A 15,983-nucleotide genomic window follows, 5' to 3' on the forward strand; every position below is an offset into this window, starting at 1 on the left:
AGATTTTTCCACAGGACAGTCTCTTCAGAGAGAACACACCAGAGAGGACCTCGACAAAGAAAGTCTTGGAACAGCTTTCAGCCTGCCCGTGCCACCATCCTTGATGATGCCACTGCTGCAAGACACTTAGACAAGCTTAGACTTGCCCAGTTTCCCTTTCTGGAAGTCTCCTGAGCACTGCACTTCCACAAAGACATCTGTCCCTAAGCTCCCATCCAAGCTTTTGTTAGCATCAGTCCCTTGCCAAGGGAGCCCCCAAGACAAGGAGATGCATCAGAGAAAGGAAGGGAGGGCTGAGCATTAGAGGCTGTTGGTGCAACACAGAAAATCTGGATGTTGCCACAACAGACTTACTGTATCACTGGAAGGAAAAAAGTCACTCAGTGACTTTGGGATCTTATCTAACATCTGTTTTCTGCACCATTTGCAGTGCAGAGATAAGGACAGAAGGAGGATGCAAGAAACAAAACTCAGAGATGATGTGTAATGAACAGCAGCCACATGAACAGAGGACACTGTGATGGTTCCTGTTTGCTGACATGAGAGAAACAGACAGAAATAGGACTCTGGATGCTCAGCATCCTCCAGAAAAGGGCAGGGCCTGAAACTTGACAAGAGACATCTCAAGCATGCAAATATGAGCCTGACCTTCCGGGAGTCACAGGACCAGCTGTTTCAGGGCAGATTCCTTTCAATTTATTGTGAAGATTCAGAAACCTCAAACCACATTCCTGACCACTCCTGCCAACCAAAGGGTCTGGAATATACTTCTTGCAGATGAAGCTCTCTCATGTGATCAGGTCCAACAGCTGCAGGCTCCCACCTCATGTTCCCAAGTGCCTGAGACCTTTAGAGAACTGCAAAGATTTGGCAGGCCAAACAGTGGACCCCATGGTAGTTTTGTAAGTAGAGATGGTACCATCCCTGTTCAGAGGACTCCATGCCACTCCAGAGTACTGCTTTTTGGACAAAGGAGTCCTTCCAACATGGAAGGTCAAAGGTAATGCCTGACAACTTTCAAATCATTCATAAGACGACAGGCAACCAGGACCAGAGAAGCAACTAATATTGAAAAAGCTCATTTGCTGAGCAGCTACGTAAGTGATAATCTGCTTTCTAAAAAAAATTCAGGTAGAAGAGAGGAAGGAAGAAGCCTGGAAGAACATCACAAAACCTCATGCAAGGCTTTTCCTTCCAGCTTCAGCTCTCGCAAAGCCAAGCAGCAGGAGTCCTCACTGATGGTGGAGATCCTCAAGCCACATCATGGCTGGGCCCAAACCTTCCAGCAGGAAGCAGGACTTTGTTTAGTCCATAATGAGCTACATAAGATACAGGGAGCAAAGAATCCCTACTGGTGGGCAGCAAAATTCCCTTCATAACAGAGACAATAACTACATCACATGAAACATACCCCTTCACAAACATGATTAATCACTCTTAATCCAAGGGTGCTGAGGGAGCTGGCGGAGGTCATTGCTAGTCCACTCTCCATCATCTTCGGTAAGTCATGGGTAACTGGAGAGGTGCCTGAGGACTGGAGGATAGCAAATGTCACTCCAGTCTACAAGAAGGGCAAGAAGGAGGACCCGGGTAACTATAGACCGGTCAGCCTCACCTCCATCCCTGGAAAGGTAATGGAACAACTTGTCCTTGGCACTATCTCTAGACATATCAAGGAGATGGGGGTCATCAAGAGCAGTCAACATGGTTTTACCAAGGGTAAGTCATGTTTGACTAACCTCATAGCCTTCTATGAGGAAATTACTAGGTGGATAGATGATGGTAGAGCGGTAGATGTGGTCTATCTTGATTTCAGTAAAGCATTTGACACCGTCTCCCACAGCATCCTTGTAGATAAGTTGATCAAGTATGGGTTTGATGATCAGGCAGTGAGGTGGATCAAGAACTGGTTGAAAGGAAGAAGTCAGAGAGTTGTAGTCAATGGGGCAGAATCTAGTTGGAGGCCTGTGACTAGTGGAGTCCCTCAGGGGTCGGTACTGGGACCGGTGTTGTTCAATATCTTCATCAACGACCTGGATGAGGGCACAGAATGTACCCTCAGCAAGTTTGCTGATGACACCAAGCTGGGAGGAGTGGCTGACACACCAGAAGGCTGTGCTGCCATTCAGAGAGACTTAGACAGGCTGGAGACTTGGGCGGGGAAAAACCTGATGAAGTTTAACAAGAGCAAGTGTAGAGTTTTGCATTTGGGGAAGAAAAACGCCATGCACCAGTACAGGTTGGGGGCTGACCTGCTGGAGAGCAGTGTAGGTGAAAGGGACCTGGGGGTCATGGTAGACAGGAGGATGACCATGAGTCAGCAGTGTGCCCTTGTGGCTAAGAAGGCCAATGGCATCCTGGGGTGTATTAGAAAGGGTGTGGTTAGTAGGTCAAGAGAGGTTCTCCTCCCCCTCTATTCTGCATTGGTGAGGCCACATCTGGAATATTGTGTCCAGTTCTGGGCCCCTCAGTTCAAGAAGGACAGGGAAGTGCTTGAAAGAGTCCAGCGCAGAGCCACAAGGATGATTAAGGGAGTGGAACATCTCCCTTATGAGGAAAGGCTGAGGGAGCTGGGTCTCTTTAGTTTGGAGAAAAGGAGACTGAGGGGGGACCTCATCAATGTTTACAAATATGTAAAGGGTGAGTGTCAAGACAATGGAGTTAAGCTTTTTTCAGTGAAGACCAGTGATAGGACAAGGGGTAATGGATACAAGTTGGAGCATAGGAGGTTTAAGATGAATATCAGGAAAAATTTTTTTACTGTAAGAGTGACAGAGCACTGGAACAGGCTGCCCAGAGAGGTTGTGGAGTCTCCTTCGCTGGAGACATTCAAAACCCGCCTGGATGCCTTCCTGTGTGATGTACTCTAGGTGACCCTGCTCTGGCAGGGGGGTTGGACTAGATGATCTTTCGAGGTCCCTTCCAACCCCTAGGATTCTATGATTCTATGATTCTATGATTTAATTGCAGTTCAAATCACAAGCAAATACTGCCTCTTTGTGCTTTGAGACAAGCACTAAAATCCAGCTTGAACCACAATTTACCTTTTGCCTTTTTAAAGTCAACATCTGGTTGAACATTTTCCGGGTCTATTTGCAGCCCAGGGACTGACATGACTTCATCTGAAAGAAGGTGGGCTGCACAATGATGGCTTTTCATCTGCAGCAGCCTCATAAAGCCATGGAAAAATGTGTCACTCCAACTGCACCAGCCACATTTGTAGCAGCAAATCAACTCTCAGTCCAGGTGGGATATTTGAGTAACTGCCTATTACAGAAGCAATCCCTTGAAATTAAGATCCATCTACACATTGATGCAGGAAGCAATTATGTTCATCAATGTGACAGTTCTATTTTTCTTGCTTGGGTTTCTGAAATGCTGTAGTTTTGAAAGGCAAAGTCAGAGTTTCAGAAAAAACTGCAGCACTGCTGCCTTCACTCTATTTGGGAGACTGCATTAATAAGTTAATGACCAAGAGACCAGGACTAGAGCCCCCCGAGGCTGCTAATTGTACAGTTAGTGAATCAAAATTGAGACAGATGGATATTCTATGATGTGTCTGACTATTAATGTTCCTTCCTAATTCTCTGAAATATCCAATGTAAAACAAGTTTAATGATACTGATCTGCTGCACAGCAGCAGGATGGGTCTATTAAAGCTCTGACTGGAAAAAAAAAAGTTTAAAAATCACTTTTAAATGGTAAAAAACACAGTAAGGATAACTGCTCAGAAGTTTTGAGGCATAAAAACTCCAAGAATTACAAACATCAGCTAATGCCCTCAGGTTGGGCTTTTATGTATGTCAATAGATGCTGGACTCTGCACAATGTTCTGAAGATTAATCTTCCCTAAGGTCCAGTGAAGACTAAATCACAGAGAGACTAAGAACTGAGCTGGAAAAAGGAAATCCACTCTCACTGATCTTGGAGCAGAAAAGCCAAGCATATGCTCAGACTAGTCAAGTATGAAGAAACAAATCAAGGGCTCAGAGCTTTCCCTTCTTTCTCTCAGCCCATTTCCCAGGAAGTGCAAGTGTCTTGGAAGGAAACATCCACAGACAAAACAAGATGCTTCAGATGTTTTTATGCATCTTTAATGCATTCCCATCCACCACTGCCACAAAGATGTCAAAAGCATCCTGGCTGCAAACCCAGGTCATGATGCTCCAAAGCATCCAACAAGTCTTCAAGTGGCTGCTGAACATTTACACCAAGGCAGAGGAGTGTGGAGTGATGCAGGAGCTACCCAACCATCTAACCTAGGGCAACAGAGGCGCTGAAGAGAAGGGAAAAAGCCTGTCTGCAATCCCTTTGTTTTTCCTCCTCCCTCAGGAACACAACCCTGCCAGAGTGGCCAGTGCAACCAGGTGGAGGAGTCAAAGGTTTGGCACATGTCACAGTTCACATTTTAGCAGGTCTAAGTGCTCTGCTACCCTAGACATCCAGCAAGACAAAACTTCTTTCAAATCTCACTTTTCTAGTGCCTTGAAGGTTTCCTTCTAAGCCTGCCTGTATTACCAGGAGCTTTGCAGATCTCCCTCCCGGCAAAACTCCAGCACCAAATCCCAAGGATGCTGCCAGATGTGCTTGCCTAACTCTAGGGAGCTGGTTAAGGACCTTCTTGCAGGACCAAAACACAGAGGAATCCACATCTCCAGCCAAACTATCCACCCACCATGGCCATGTGCCAAGGACACAGGTCAGAGAAAACAAGAGGAAACAGAATAAATCTCAGGTTTCCTGTCTTGCCTTCACCCCCCCTTCTCAAGAGGTGAAGGGATAAGGCAGAACATGGCATCAAAGCCCACCATAAAAACTTCAGGTACCTCAAATTTCACCCTGGGCACTCCAGGTGCTACACTTGTAAGTATTTAGTCCTCTGTGTTGTACCAGAAAATAGACACTGAAGAGTAAGGGCAGCAACTTTAATGGGTTTCAGGAAACTTGTAGCTGAGTCCAGGCAAAATTCCTTCCTTCATTCAAACCAACCTCAAAATAAAAAAAAAATATTCAAGAAGCTCCCGTGGTGGTTCAACTGAGTTTTAAACACTAATAATACAGATATACACATATATATTGTGAGCCTATTTGACAAGATCAGGAGGAAGTTCTGTACCAACTCTTTTAAAACAAAGCAGAATCCCTTGAACAAAGGTTGTAGTCACCAAAAGGAGACTACATGCCAAACTGTCTTAATCCTAACTTCAAAGCAAAATTACAGGTGATCTTAGGCTCCACCATGATCCAACTGTTCATCTTCAGATGCTCCTGCTGGAAGACACCTATTCCAAGCCATCCATATCATTTAAGTCCTGGACCAAAAGTTTAGAAAACTCTTCTTGCATCCTTATGTGTCCAGTAAAGTAAAATGCACAAGACTTCTACAATCCAAAACAGACCTAATGCTGACAAATGTCTGATCTGGAGGAAAAACAGAAAGATGATTCCATTCTTTCCTCTCCCAAGTCATGATGGCTAAGGATAATTTAATGGCCAGCTTTGAGCAGCATGTGAAGACAACCAATCCTATAGAAGTCCAACTGACAAGCATTTGCTGGCCCTACTATTTATCATCCTGCCCTTAATCGGTTTATCTGTCTAAACCAAAACCCCAGGATGCTTCTCAGATTGAGGATTTAGAGACTCCAACCATTCAAAAAAAGGCACCCTTGTAAAATCAGAACTCTTTGATGATGCATGTGTGGTTGTCTGGAGTGCAGACACTTGGATAGCTCAAATCCCCAACGTTCTGGTACACTACTGCTTTGAGAGGGTTCAGGAATTTCACATTCCTGATCACCTTCGGTCTTGGTGGTTTATAGCAGATGCTTTATGCTCCATCTGGTTTTCATTCCACACAGATCCTAAAAGAATTCATCCTAATTTGGGGTTTCTGGGAAGAAATGGCACACATATATAGGGGTTTTAAAAATCCTCTTCTCCCCATAACCTCTTTGAAAGAGCACAACTGCTCCTAAGGTGAGTATTTCCCATTTGAGCTGCCGTAGTTCTTGAGTTTCACTTGGCTTATTTCTGCTTCTTCCATTCTCCAGAAATTGCATGACAGTTTCTCCTGATGGCCAAAGTTGGCTGCAGAACCATCATATTATGCTTTTGTGGCTGTGAACCTGCTGTGCTCATGACACTAACAGCCATAGCAGACACTGTTCTGTCTCGAGATGTGCATGTGTCACCACGAGGTGCTTCTGCAGCACTTCAATATCCCTTTACAGTGAAAAAAAATGACTTTAACACCCTACAAAGCAACAGCCATAGAGATGAACTGTTCTGAATCCACTCCAGAGGTGTCCAGATCAGCAGTTTCAGTCCCCTGCCAGATCTGATGCCAAAGATGCACATGCCAAGAAATATTTTTCTTCCATTTTATCAGACTCCTTGCTGCTACCCTGGAAAAATAATTTCTTGATCCCCTTTATCTGCAACGTACCCTCAGTCCCCAGAAACATTAGCTTGACTTCAAACAGAACCTGTCCTCCTTTCACCCTGAGCCTCCTGAAAGCAGTTACAAAGCACCTGAAGTAAGCAACCAGCACCCAACTACAGTGCTAAGCCAGCATCTCATCCCATTTAATTCTTCCCAGCAGAGGAGATAACACTAAGTTCTGAACCCATCATGCTGGGTGAAGCACTCCCAGCCAGCAAAGGTGGGTCTTTGTGGGAAGCAACTACTTGGCAACTTCCCCAGACACTTGGCATCTCCTTCCACACTCTGCCCATGCTTGCTCTCCAGCTGCTGTGGAACGTGGCTTTGCACCAGGGTTACCTGTCTATAAAATGGGGCTCAAGTGAGCATCTTATTTCCTTCTGCCAAGTCCAAGGGAGATGGCTCTCAGCAGAGATGCAGGAGGGAGGGCTGGGACACTGTGGCTGGAGCTAAGGGGGAATCAGCTGCAGGAAGATGTCTGATAGAGCCCCAAAATTCTCCCTCCTTACACTCTACATCTTCATTTTATGAACACTGGGTTTGATACTTCACTATATTAACCAACTGAACACATTTTGATGTCAGGCTGAGGGTCTGTAACCATTGTTTCTCCTGCAGAGCCTTGGAAAAGCTCTGAAAGTGCAAGTTTGAAAGCGAAAAGGAAGAAACTGACTCTTTAAAGCAACAAAGCCATTGCGAGAGATATATAAAGCCTGCAGCCTGAGGCTCAGTGCAAACCCTGTCTCCTGTGAGCTGGCTACAGCAGACAAGCTACATCCTGTTTTGAAAAAGCACCAAGTGGAGGTTACTGCAGCTCAGAGTTTGTTCAGGTATTCTCAACTCCCACAGCACCCCCTTAATTGCTATTGATGCTGGCTTGCAAAGGCAGCAGCAAGGGCTTATTAGGCCAGTGCTAATTAGGTTGCAATGAGTTGATCTGTGCCCACACATGACAAGAATCAATCCATTTAATCATCTGGTTGCTTAATAAAAATTAAAAGCCTCACCTACCTAGACAGCCAGCATCTTCATTAAGGAAACACTGCAAGGTTCTCACCTACCATGTGCCAAGCTGCCTATTCACAGGTTTTGTCAAGACATTCACTTAAATTTGCTGTGACACATATCAAAGGACACATTCCATGCACCCTGTAAACAGGACATCGCATCACAGAAATCCCAAAGCAAGCCAGTGCTTTCATAAACATTGGCCAACCTACCATCAGTGAAGTCCAAAGCGTACACTGGAAATCTTCGTGCAATGTCATCAGAAATCCCCTTGCCAACATGGAGAAACTCCTGCAGCTAAAGAAAGGAAGGAAGTGCTGGGTCAGTTTAAAGGCTCCATGTATTGTTGAAGGGATTAACCTCCCTTATTCAATACTGATAGGAGCAAAACTGGTGGTTTTGAATAGGGCATTCAAATCGGATTTCGTAATGATAATAAAAATAAACCCTTCACACTTCAATTTATACCCTTCAAAAGCATTGTGAGAGAGAAAAAAAAACCCAGACCACCCTGTTTTCCTCCCTTCCTTCCCTCTTCCCCCTCCCATTCATATCTGAATACCTGCTTTGCAGATGCACAGTGCGGAAGTGACCTGCTGGAAACACCCTGGCCCACAGCAGGATCAGCCCCTGGGGAGCTGAGTAATGCCTGGGTACTCATGGGATAAAGCATCAGGTCACAGATGACTTTGCCATCCTTCCAGCCAACATCTTTTAGATGCCACCATGGAAAGCTCTTCCCCCCCTACTCCATGTGAAGCTTCTGAAAAGGGATTCCCAGCAAAAACCTTTCCTTGGCACTTCCAGGGAAAGGAAGACCTCAAATCAGTGTAGCCACAGAACTAAGACTGTCTACACCTCAAGTTCCATCAAAAAGGAACAAGCTAGAACAACTTCATATAACCAAACTGTCATTTCAGTCCATTAAAAGACAGTAAGAAGGTTTTGAAGGGGTTCCAAAAACCCACCAACATTCCTTTTTATTTCTGGTTTGGGGGCCTGCAAGGTGCAGTATGACAATTTATACAATCTGATGCTCACCACAGGCAATAAGGAGCTTTTCAGAAACGTGACAGCTGCTGCTGACTTCCAGCCTCCCAGTTCTCACAACTACATCCTTACAGAAAGCACATGGAAAGCATCAAGAGTAGGTAACAGTTGCAAATGAGGCACCTGTCAGATTTTTTCCTGCTGTCCTCAACTCGGAGGAAACACACTGTTCTGAGAATCAAATGCACCTTCATACAGTGCTAATTACCCCAGCAGCCTCATCTAAAACATTCCATGTTTGTTGCAGATCCACACAGAGACAACTTGCACTGCTAGGCAGCGTGAAGGGGGTGGTGGTGAGGGAATCACAGATCCAAAATTTACACCAACAGACCATCTCAAAACAGCAGGAACGTGGCTTTAGGTGGAAACCGACAATTACTGCTTTACAAAGGGCTTGACACTACAGTGCTTGTTTAACAGAGCACACAGCTTTACCTTTTCCTGTGGGACTCACCTGCCTTGCAGTGCTTGGAAGATCAGAGCTATAAACAATACACAACAAGGAAGACTCTCCTTTAGAAGGGATTCACTGGACACTGCAAACACTAGGGTTTGAGGTGCAATAGTCTACAGAAGACCAGCCCCTTTACCAGTAATTATCACCCACTTCAGTAAACTCTGTTTCACTTTGCATTTTGCCAACCCACCTGTGTTATTTCAGGGCAGTTTCAGCCCTCTAACCTGAACAACCAGGATGAAAAGACAGATGCCAAGATAACATCTGCATTGGAAGCATTTCCGGAAGAAAACGAGGAGCTTAAACCATATTTGGAGGCATATTTTGACATCAAAGCCATATGCACTTGAAAGGCAATTTAGTCCCCCTACCCCCCACCCCTAGAAACACATTCCTGAAGGCACGAGTCAGCCAGAGAATCACAATAGCTTTAATGACTAATATGTTTACTTGTCTTGCTGCAGTGAATAGAGAGAATGATGCTCAGGGTATCTCATCTTCCAGGGGAGAAGCCACACACTTGCTGCTGGCCTGGGGCTGAGAGCGGGGTGGGGACAGCAGGGGCACTCATGCAGGGGTGAGTGTGAAGAAAAGCACTGCCCAACCTCTTAGGAGCTGGGGCTGTTCAGCCTGGAGAAGAGGAGGCTGAGGGGAGACCTCATTGCTCTCCACAACTGCCTGAAAGGTGGCTGTGGTGAGGTGGGTGTTGGGCTCTTCTCCCCAGTGACCAGCAATAGGACAAGAGGCAACGGGGTCCTGTTGTGCCAGGGAGGTTCAGATTGGATATTGGCAACAGTTTACTCACAGAAAGAGTGGTGAGGCATTGCAACAGGCTGTCCAGGGAGGTGGTGAAGGCACCATCCCTGGAGGTGTTAAAAAAATGGGTGGACATGGTGCTGAGGGAGACGGTTTAGTGGTCCCAGGGGTATAGGGCTGACTGTTGATCTTGAAGGTCTTTTCCAACCCCAATGATTCTGTGATTCTTGGCCCACATGGCACATTGAGGCAAATTTGAAAGAAGGGGAGGCAAGGGCCTATGTCTGACACCCCTGATTCCTTCAGGCATTTATTTCTTGCATGCCTGGAAGTCCAGCCTAGGGTGGGGCACGGGGATGTCAGGCTAAATCTCGTCAATGGCTACACAGGAGGAAAGGTATTTTTTCTGTATAGTTAATCCTCCTCCTACTTTCCTCTCTGCCCCACTAACCTCATACTCAACTTGGGCTGCACTGAGGAGAGAAGAGACCAAGCTTAGTGACCTCTGAAGTTACTGCCCTTTTGGGTTTTACTTTTATCCCCCAACCTAACCACCATGCATCTTCACCATCTCACTCTGCTCCAGACATGTTTCAGCCTAGCTTTTACCTCCTGCCATCTTCTGAGCTCACAACTCATGAGGTTTCCAAAAATCTTGGGAAGGACAATGCTGACACTTCATTCTTGCCCCTTTTTCACTTGCTTCCACATACACTCTGGTGCTGGGAATTTCTTGGACTGCAATTCCCTGCTTCTTTCTCCTTCGGTGGGTCAAGCTTGGCCAACCCATTGGCTTTCCACTCCTGCTCGTGGTGGCACCTCTCTCATGGCCCTGTCAACTTTTTGATTTAACATCCTAGCACTAGGTGGCCTTATTCAGAAGGCCTTGCTTTCCCAGAGCTGCATCCCCCACCAAGCTGAAGATCTATTAGCCTTTAGGAACCACAGCTCAAATACCCAGCAGCAAATCTTCCTTTAGTCTCCTGTTCTCTTCTGCAAGTCCTTCCAGTGCTTTGCCCATGTTGCTCCTAATACATGAGGAGGGAAAGAGCAGCAAAAAGGAGCACACAAAGATCTTCAATTTTCTACTTTACATTTTACAAATCCCTCCAAGTCTCTTGCCATAAATGGTCATTATTTGGGTTAGGGGCTAAATCAGCACGATGAGTTACACAGTCAAACAGAAAATACCTGCTCCAACAAAACAAATCCTTTCTCAATCCTCCTCTGAAGAACTGGGGGGGCTACACAGACCAGGGACACACACTATCCTTCACCCTGCCCATGAAGAGTTGACACAGCCCAGCCCTCTCAGCAAACCCACACAGGTATCAGACAAAAGCCCAGCCAGAAAGCATCACAAATCTTAGGGGCTCCTTCATCAGCAAAACCATGACTAGATGCCTCAGTGAAAAAGAGGATTTCAAGTTGACTTAATTGTGACTGAGTATGTAGCCTTGCCTAAATAATGCCCTGAGATGAGCCAAAGCAAACTGACTGGAGGCACAGCATGGTGGGCAACTGTCATCTCCCCTTTGGCATTTAGCAGAGGTAAAAATGAGCACTTGCAAAAATCCCACAGAGGACCTGAGGCCCATTTGTCCTCCATCAGTGCAGGACCAAAGGAAGAAGGGAGGCAGGTTTTTATGCTACCAGGGGACCTTCTCTTCCTGTCCCCTCCTGAGGGCTCAGTTGTAATAATACCGGGACTCCAGATTAGGGTGTTTAATTCACTAGGGGTGGTTCACAGGTTGAAATGACATCCCTGGTCTCACACTATTTTGTGCTCATATGAAAGGCTTCTTTTCCAGAAGGCTATTGCACAGGTCAGCAGAGGGGGAGGAGATGTCGCTGGAGATGAGTCTTACAGGAACAGAGGAATGTAGGCTGTGATCTCAAATCAACCTCACTTCTCCAGGCAAATCTTTCCTTGACAGGAAAAGAACTCTCCATCCCAACTGTTAAGGTCTACTAAGGTGGGGTGGGAAACAACTTCTTCCACAAGACATGAGAAAGAGTTACTACTACACAGGCTGTGACTTCTGAGAGACCAAGAATGGTCAACACCAAGAGCAAGCACTAAAGAAACAAGTATCACTATCTGCATCACCAGCTCAGAGCTGTTCAAAGTCAGCCTGGCCAAGGCTGCCTGCCCAGAGGCAGGTAGGAACCACTCCTTCTCAAGGTCAACACCTACAAACTCCATGTTGCACCCAGCCCTCCTGCTCACCAAACCACAGAGCAGAAACTCCTCTACAGACATTTAAAAAGGACTGGTTTTCACAAAGGACAGCCAGACACTTCACCCCAAAACTCCTTAGAAAGACCAAGTGCAAAAGGTTAAACCTCTTTTACCAAAATTACATTACTGCATCTACTCCAAATACCACCACTCTGAATGACCTAGGTTTAGAGAGGGTTTCAGGACTTGTTCTGCAAACTTAAGAGCAGGTATGGGGTCTAGGAAAGTTCAAAGCACTACCTATAAGCAAGGGGATTATGCAGGAAAAACATGAGCTTTGCTTATTTCCAGATGTGCAGATCAAAACCCCCTCAGTCTCTTCCAAGAGAAAAAGTGATAAGTCAACCAGCTTCTGCACTGGGAGCAACCCAGAGCTTTAAGGTTATTTGTAATTCAGAGACAGGAGCAGCAAGCTAGAGATGGCACAGATTGTTTTTCAGGTATGCTGTCTAGTTAAAGAATGGATTTCTGAACGGAAAAGCAAAGTGATGACCAATACACAGGAAATTCCAGAAAAGAAAGCTGAGTTACAGCATTTCCCTCCAACTTGAAAGTACAAAGCAAGTAACGTTTTACAGAGCTACAGATCAAACAGTGAGAAGTCAGGCCAAACACTGACAGGCAACTTTTAAGTGAAATTACCATGCAGGGATGGCCAAGTAGTCTTTTGGCTGCAGGAAAGACAAGCAGCAGCTTCCTTCAGAGACTTTTGATTGTAGGGATTAAGTACATTGGACTGACAAGGCACAGTGATCCATTAATCCCATCCCTGACTAAGCATCTGGAATCAAAGTCCTGCAGCAATTTCAACGCCCTAGTGCTCTGCATCCCTTCAGCACCTGCCTCTTTGAAGTACTTGGTTTTTTTAGATTCACAGCAGGAGCTGAGGAAGGTGGATGTACACACAGCAGCCAGTGGTAGACAGCTCAGTGCTGGGAGCTTGCTAGGAGAGAGCCCAACATGGCAAGCAGCACGAGAGCTTCGCCTCTTCACCCAAACCCCCTTGCATTGATGCATCTGAAGATCACTGGAGCATGGTGGTGTTGGCTAGTCTTACCTGGAGTGGTTTAGGAGTATTGGGCTTGTGCTCATCGCTCACGGTTGAGGGTCTCTGGTTCACCATTGTCAACAAGTGGCGTTGGTGAACTAAGGCTTCCTTGAACTCCTCTTCTGTTTTGGTTTCAAGGAGCTTCTGCCGAAAGGTTATGTCCGAAAACATTGTGGCAAAGGTCCTGCCCACTTCTGTGGCTGTCTTGGTGCTTTTCTGAGCAGGGAAGAAAAAAAGAGACATGAAAACCCACATAAAACTATTTTCTTTCACTTCTGAAAGGTAAAACCACTGACTGACTCCCCTGGGGTCCATGTTAAGAGCAAACTGCCTGGCTTCTAAGACCCCAGATGGAGAAGGGCACATGTGGAAATTGTTGCAGATGAACGCACCAACACCCCCAGGATCCTCTGAAGGCATCAACATACAGGGCCTGACCAGAAGCACTGATCAGTCTTAATCAAATTCCCAGGACTGGATCCAAAGCTGAATCATGCTGAGAATGCATTTTATCCCTGGTAAGGCTGCTAACACTAAAGAGTCTTAGCTATCCTACAGCATCTCAGCATTACTACTAAGGGGGTAGAAAGACACTGTAGTCAAGGGTCCTGCAGGGAGGAATGTCTTGAAGTCTTTTCTGGAAGACTGAGATTATTATGCACAACTGCTTCATCAGCTTCCTATTTTCCAGGCATCAAAACTCAATTCAGCTGGCCTCTCTGGGGCAATCCTGGCAGCACAAGTAGAGAGTTAGGTCTCTCAGCTGAAGTAACTACAGGCACAGAAAAAAGCACAAGAAACCAGCAGCTGAGCATACACACATGCAGCAGTGTCCATCTTCACCAACTGCCTGGAAGGGACAGGAAACTCCCAAATATATGAGAACAAGTGTCTATTTGCCAATGTTAACTTTTCTGTGAGCCACAGGCCTGATCTTTGAGGGTCCAACTTCAAGAATGTCCAAGCTCACTTTCCTGCTGCTCCAAACACCTCAGAAATAAGAAACAAAGGCAACAGTAAAGGAGACCGAGCTCCTCATCCCTGCACACATCAACCAAATCCAAGCTCTGCAAATCCTGACCTGCTCACCTGCTTGTACCACCTTGGTCAGACTTGCCAAGGTAAAGTTCTGCAGAGTCATAGCTCATTTGGAACTCCTTTTGATGCAAAGTTTTTACCCCCCTGCCCTAGCTACAGTCAACACTCATCTATCAGCTTCTCTGGTACCCAGAGTCACCAAACACTTCTCTTCATTGAGGTTCAATTTAAAATTATTGGTGGACACATAATGCTTGTTAGAAAGGCTAGGAGTGGTAGAATGAGGGTGTAATGGCTTTAAAGTGGAAGAGGGGAGGAGTTAGGTCAGACATCAGAAAGAAATTCTTTGCTGTGAGGGAGGTGAGACCCTGGCCCAGGTTGCCCAGGGAAGCTGTGGCTGCCCCATCCCTGGCAGTGTTGATGGGCAGGTTGGATGGGGCTTGGAGCAACCTGGGCTGGTGGTAGGAGTCCCTGCCCATGCAGGAGGGTTGGGACTAGATGTTCTTTAAGGTCCCTCCAACCCAAACCATTCCATGATTCTAGGATCACATGCAGCAGCTGCTAAAGACACCCAAACAACCACCCTCCTTTGGGCAGCTTCCAGGCTCTTCTACATTACTGTGAAAAGTAGCAGTGAGCATATGTGATTGATCTGAGTTAGTTTCCATGATTCATAACAAAGCACAGACATGTGGGTGGCACTGCACTAGTCCCAAAGTCATCACTCACACCGGCCTGCCTCTCCCTGTCCTCTGTCACCCTCTCTCCAACACAAAGAATGCCCCTTCAGACATGCTTGCTAGGACACGTTCAATTTAAGTTTCCAGGGAAGGTGTTGGATTTAAGTGAAGGGAAATCTGCTCTGGGAATTGCTTTTATGGTTTGCAAGCTTGGTGCTTTCAGACTGAACCAGCCTGGATTTGCCAGCACAGAGGAGGCTTCTCCTTTCACCTCTAAGAAGCAGCAGGGTCCTCAGGCTGGATGCTGCCAGGGGTTACTTCCAGCTGCCCAAAGCTGTTCCCTTTCTTTGCTTTCCCTGAGAGATGAACTGTTGAAAAAGAGTGCAAAGATTTGCACGAGAACCTAAGTTTTTTCCACCCTACAGCACAACAGATGCCCATTTTCTGAGCTTTCCCTCCCTGCCCCCCCAGCAAGACTCATTTAATCCGTTACTGTCAGCAGGTTAATTATTTTAACTGCTGTACCAGAAATGCGTCCTTTGAGCTGGCTGGATCAACTCATTTAAAATAAAAAGCATATTGGCAACTGCAGCTCTGCTTGGCCTCCAGTCTGTTTCCTTAATTTGATGCTGTCCATTGGAATGGCAAACTTTCAGGATCCAAGCGGATGCAGAGCCGTTTGCTGGGTGCTTTGCACGTAGCTGGCTGGAGATAAGCAAACTGCCACACAATGAGAGAGAGATCAATGCAAAGGTGCACGGGTTCAGTGGTTTGCCTGCTGCTTTTCATGAGGAGCATCAATATGTTTTCAGCCTGTTGGGTTGGAGATCTATGCCAAAAAAGCCTTGAACTGCTCAGCTGGGAAAAGATCTGCCAGAAATCCTGGGAAATAAGGAAACACCAGTATTCCCATTTAAACAAGGGTGGTGGTGGAAGGGAGGAGGAGAGAGACCAGACCAGACTAGAAGGTCCCAAGGTCACACAGATCACATGGTAGAGCAGGAAACTGAATCAGGATATGTCCCATTACAGACAAGGTCCCCAGCACCTCCCTGAAGCACAGACCTGTTAGCCTCGAGGTGCAAACAGCCAGTCTGAGTGTGAAAAGGTCCTGAGCTTTGAACCGTTCCACCATTAGCTAGAAAACACATCATCTTGATCAAGCCAGTGCTTTCTAGGAAGCCAGGACAGTGATCCCCAATGGACTTTGATGCCCCATGATGATGTGGTTCATGTGTACTACTAGGTCACTTGTT

General features: G+C 46.2%; 1 protein-coding gene across 3 annotated transcripts in view; it reads right to left on the reverse strand.

The window, feature by feature from the left end:
• SLC4A11 (solute carrier family 4 member 11) overlaps positions 1-15,983 on the reverse strand; it is a 98,969-nt gene that overhangs the window by 28,282 nt on the left and 54,704 nt on the right. For all 3 annotated transcript variants that reach the window (XM_051617320.1, XM_051617319.1, XM_051617321.1), the window contains 2 exons: positions 13,019-13,225; positions 7,666-7,750 (listed from right to left, as the gene is read on the reverse strand). In XM_051617320.1, the coding sequence (XP_051473280.1) occupies positions 7,666-7,750; positions 13,019-13,225 (292 nt within the window). The remainder of the gene's footprint in view (positions 1-7,665; positions 7,751-13,018; positions 13,226-15,983) is intronic.

The sequence above is a fragment of the Apus apus genome, chromosome 4, assembly GCF_020740795.1.
Source record: "Apus apus isolate bApuApu2 chromosome 4, bApuApu2.pri.cur, whole genome shotgun sequence".
Taxonomy (NCBI): Eukaryota; Metazoa; Chordata; class Aves; order Apodiformes; family Apodidae; genus Apus; species Apus apus.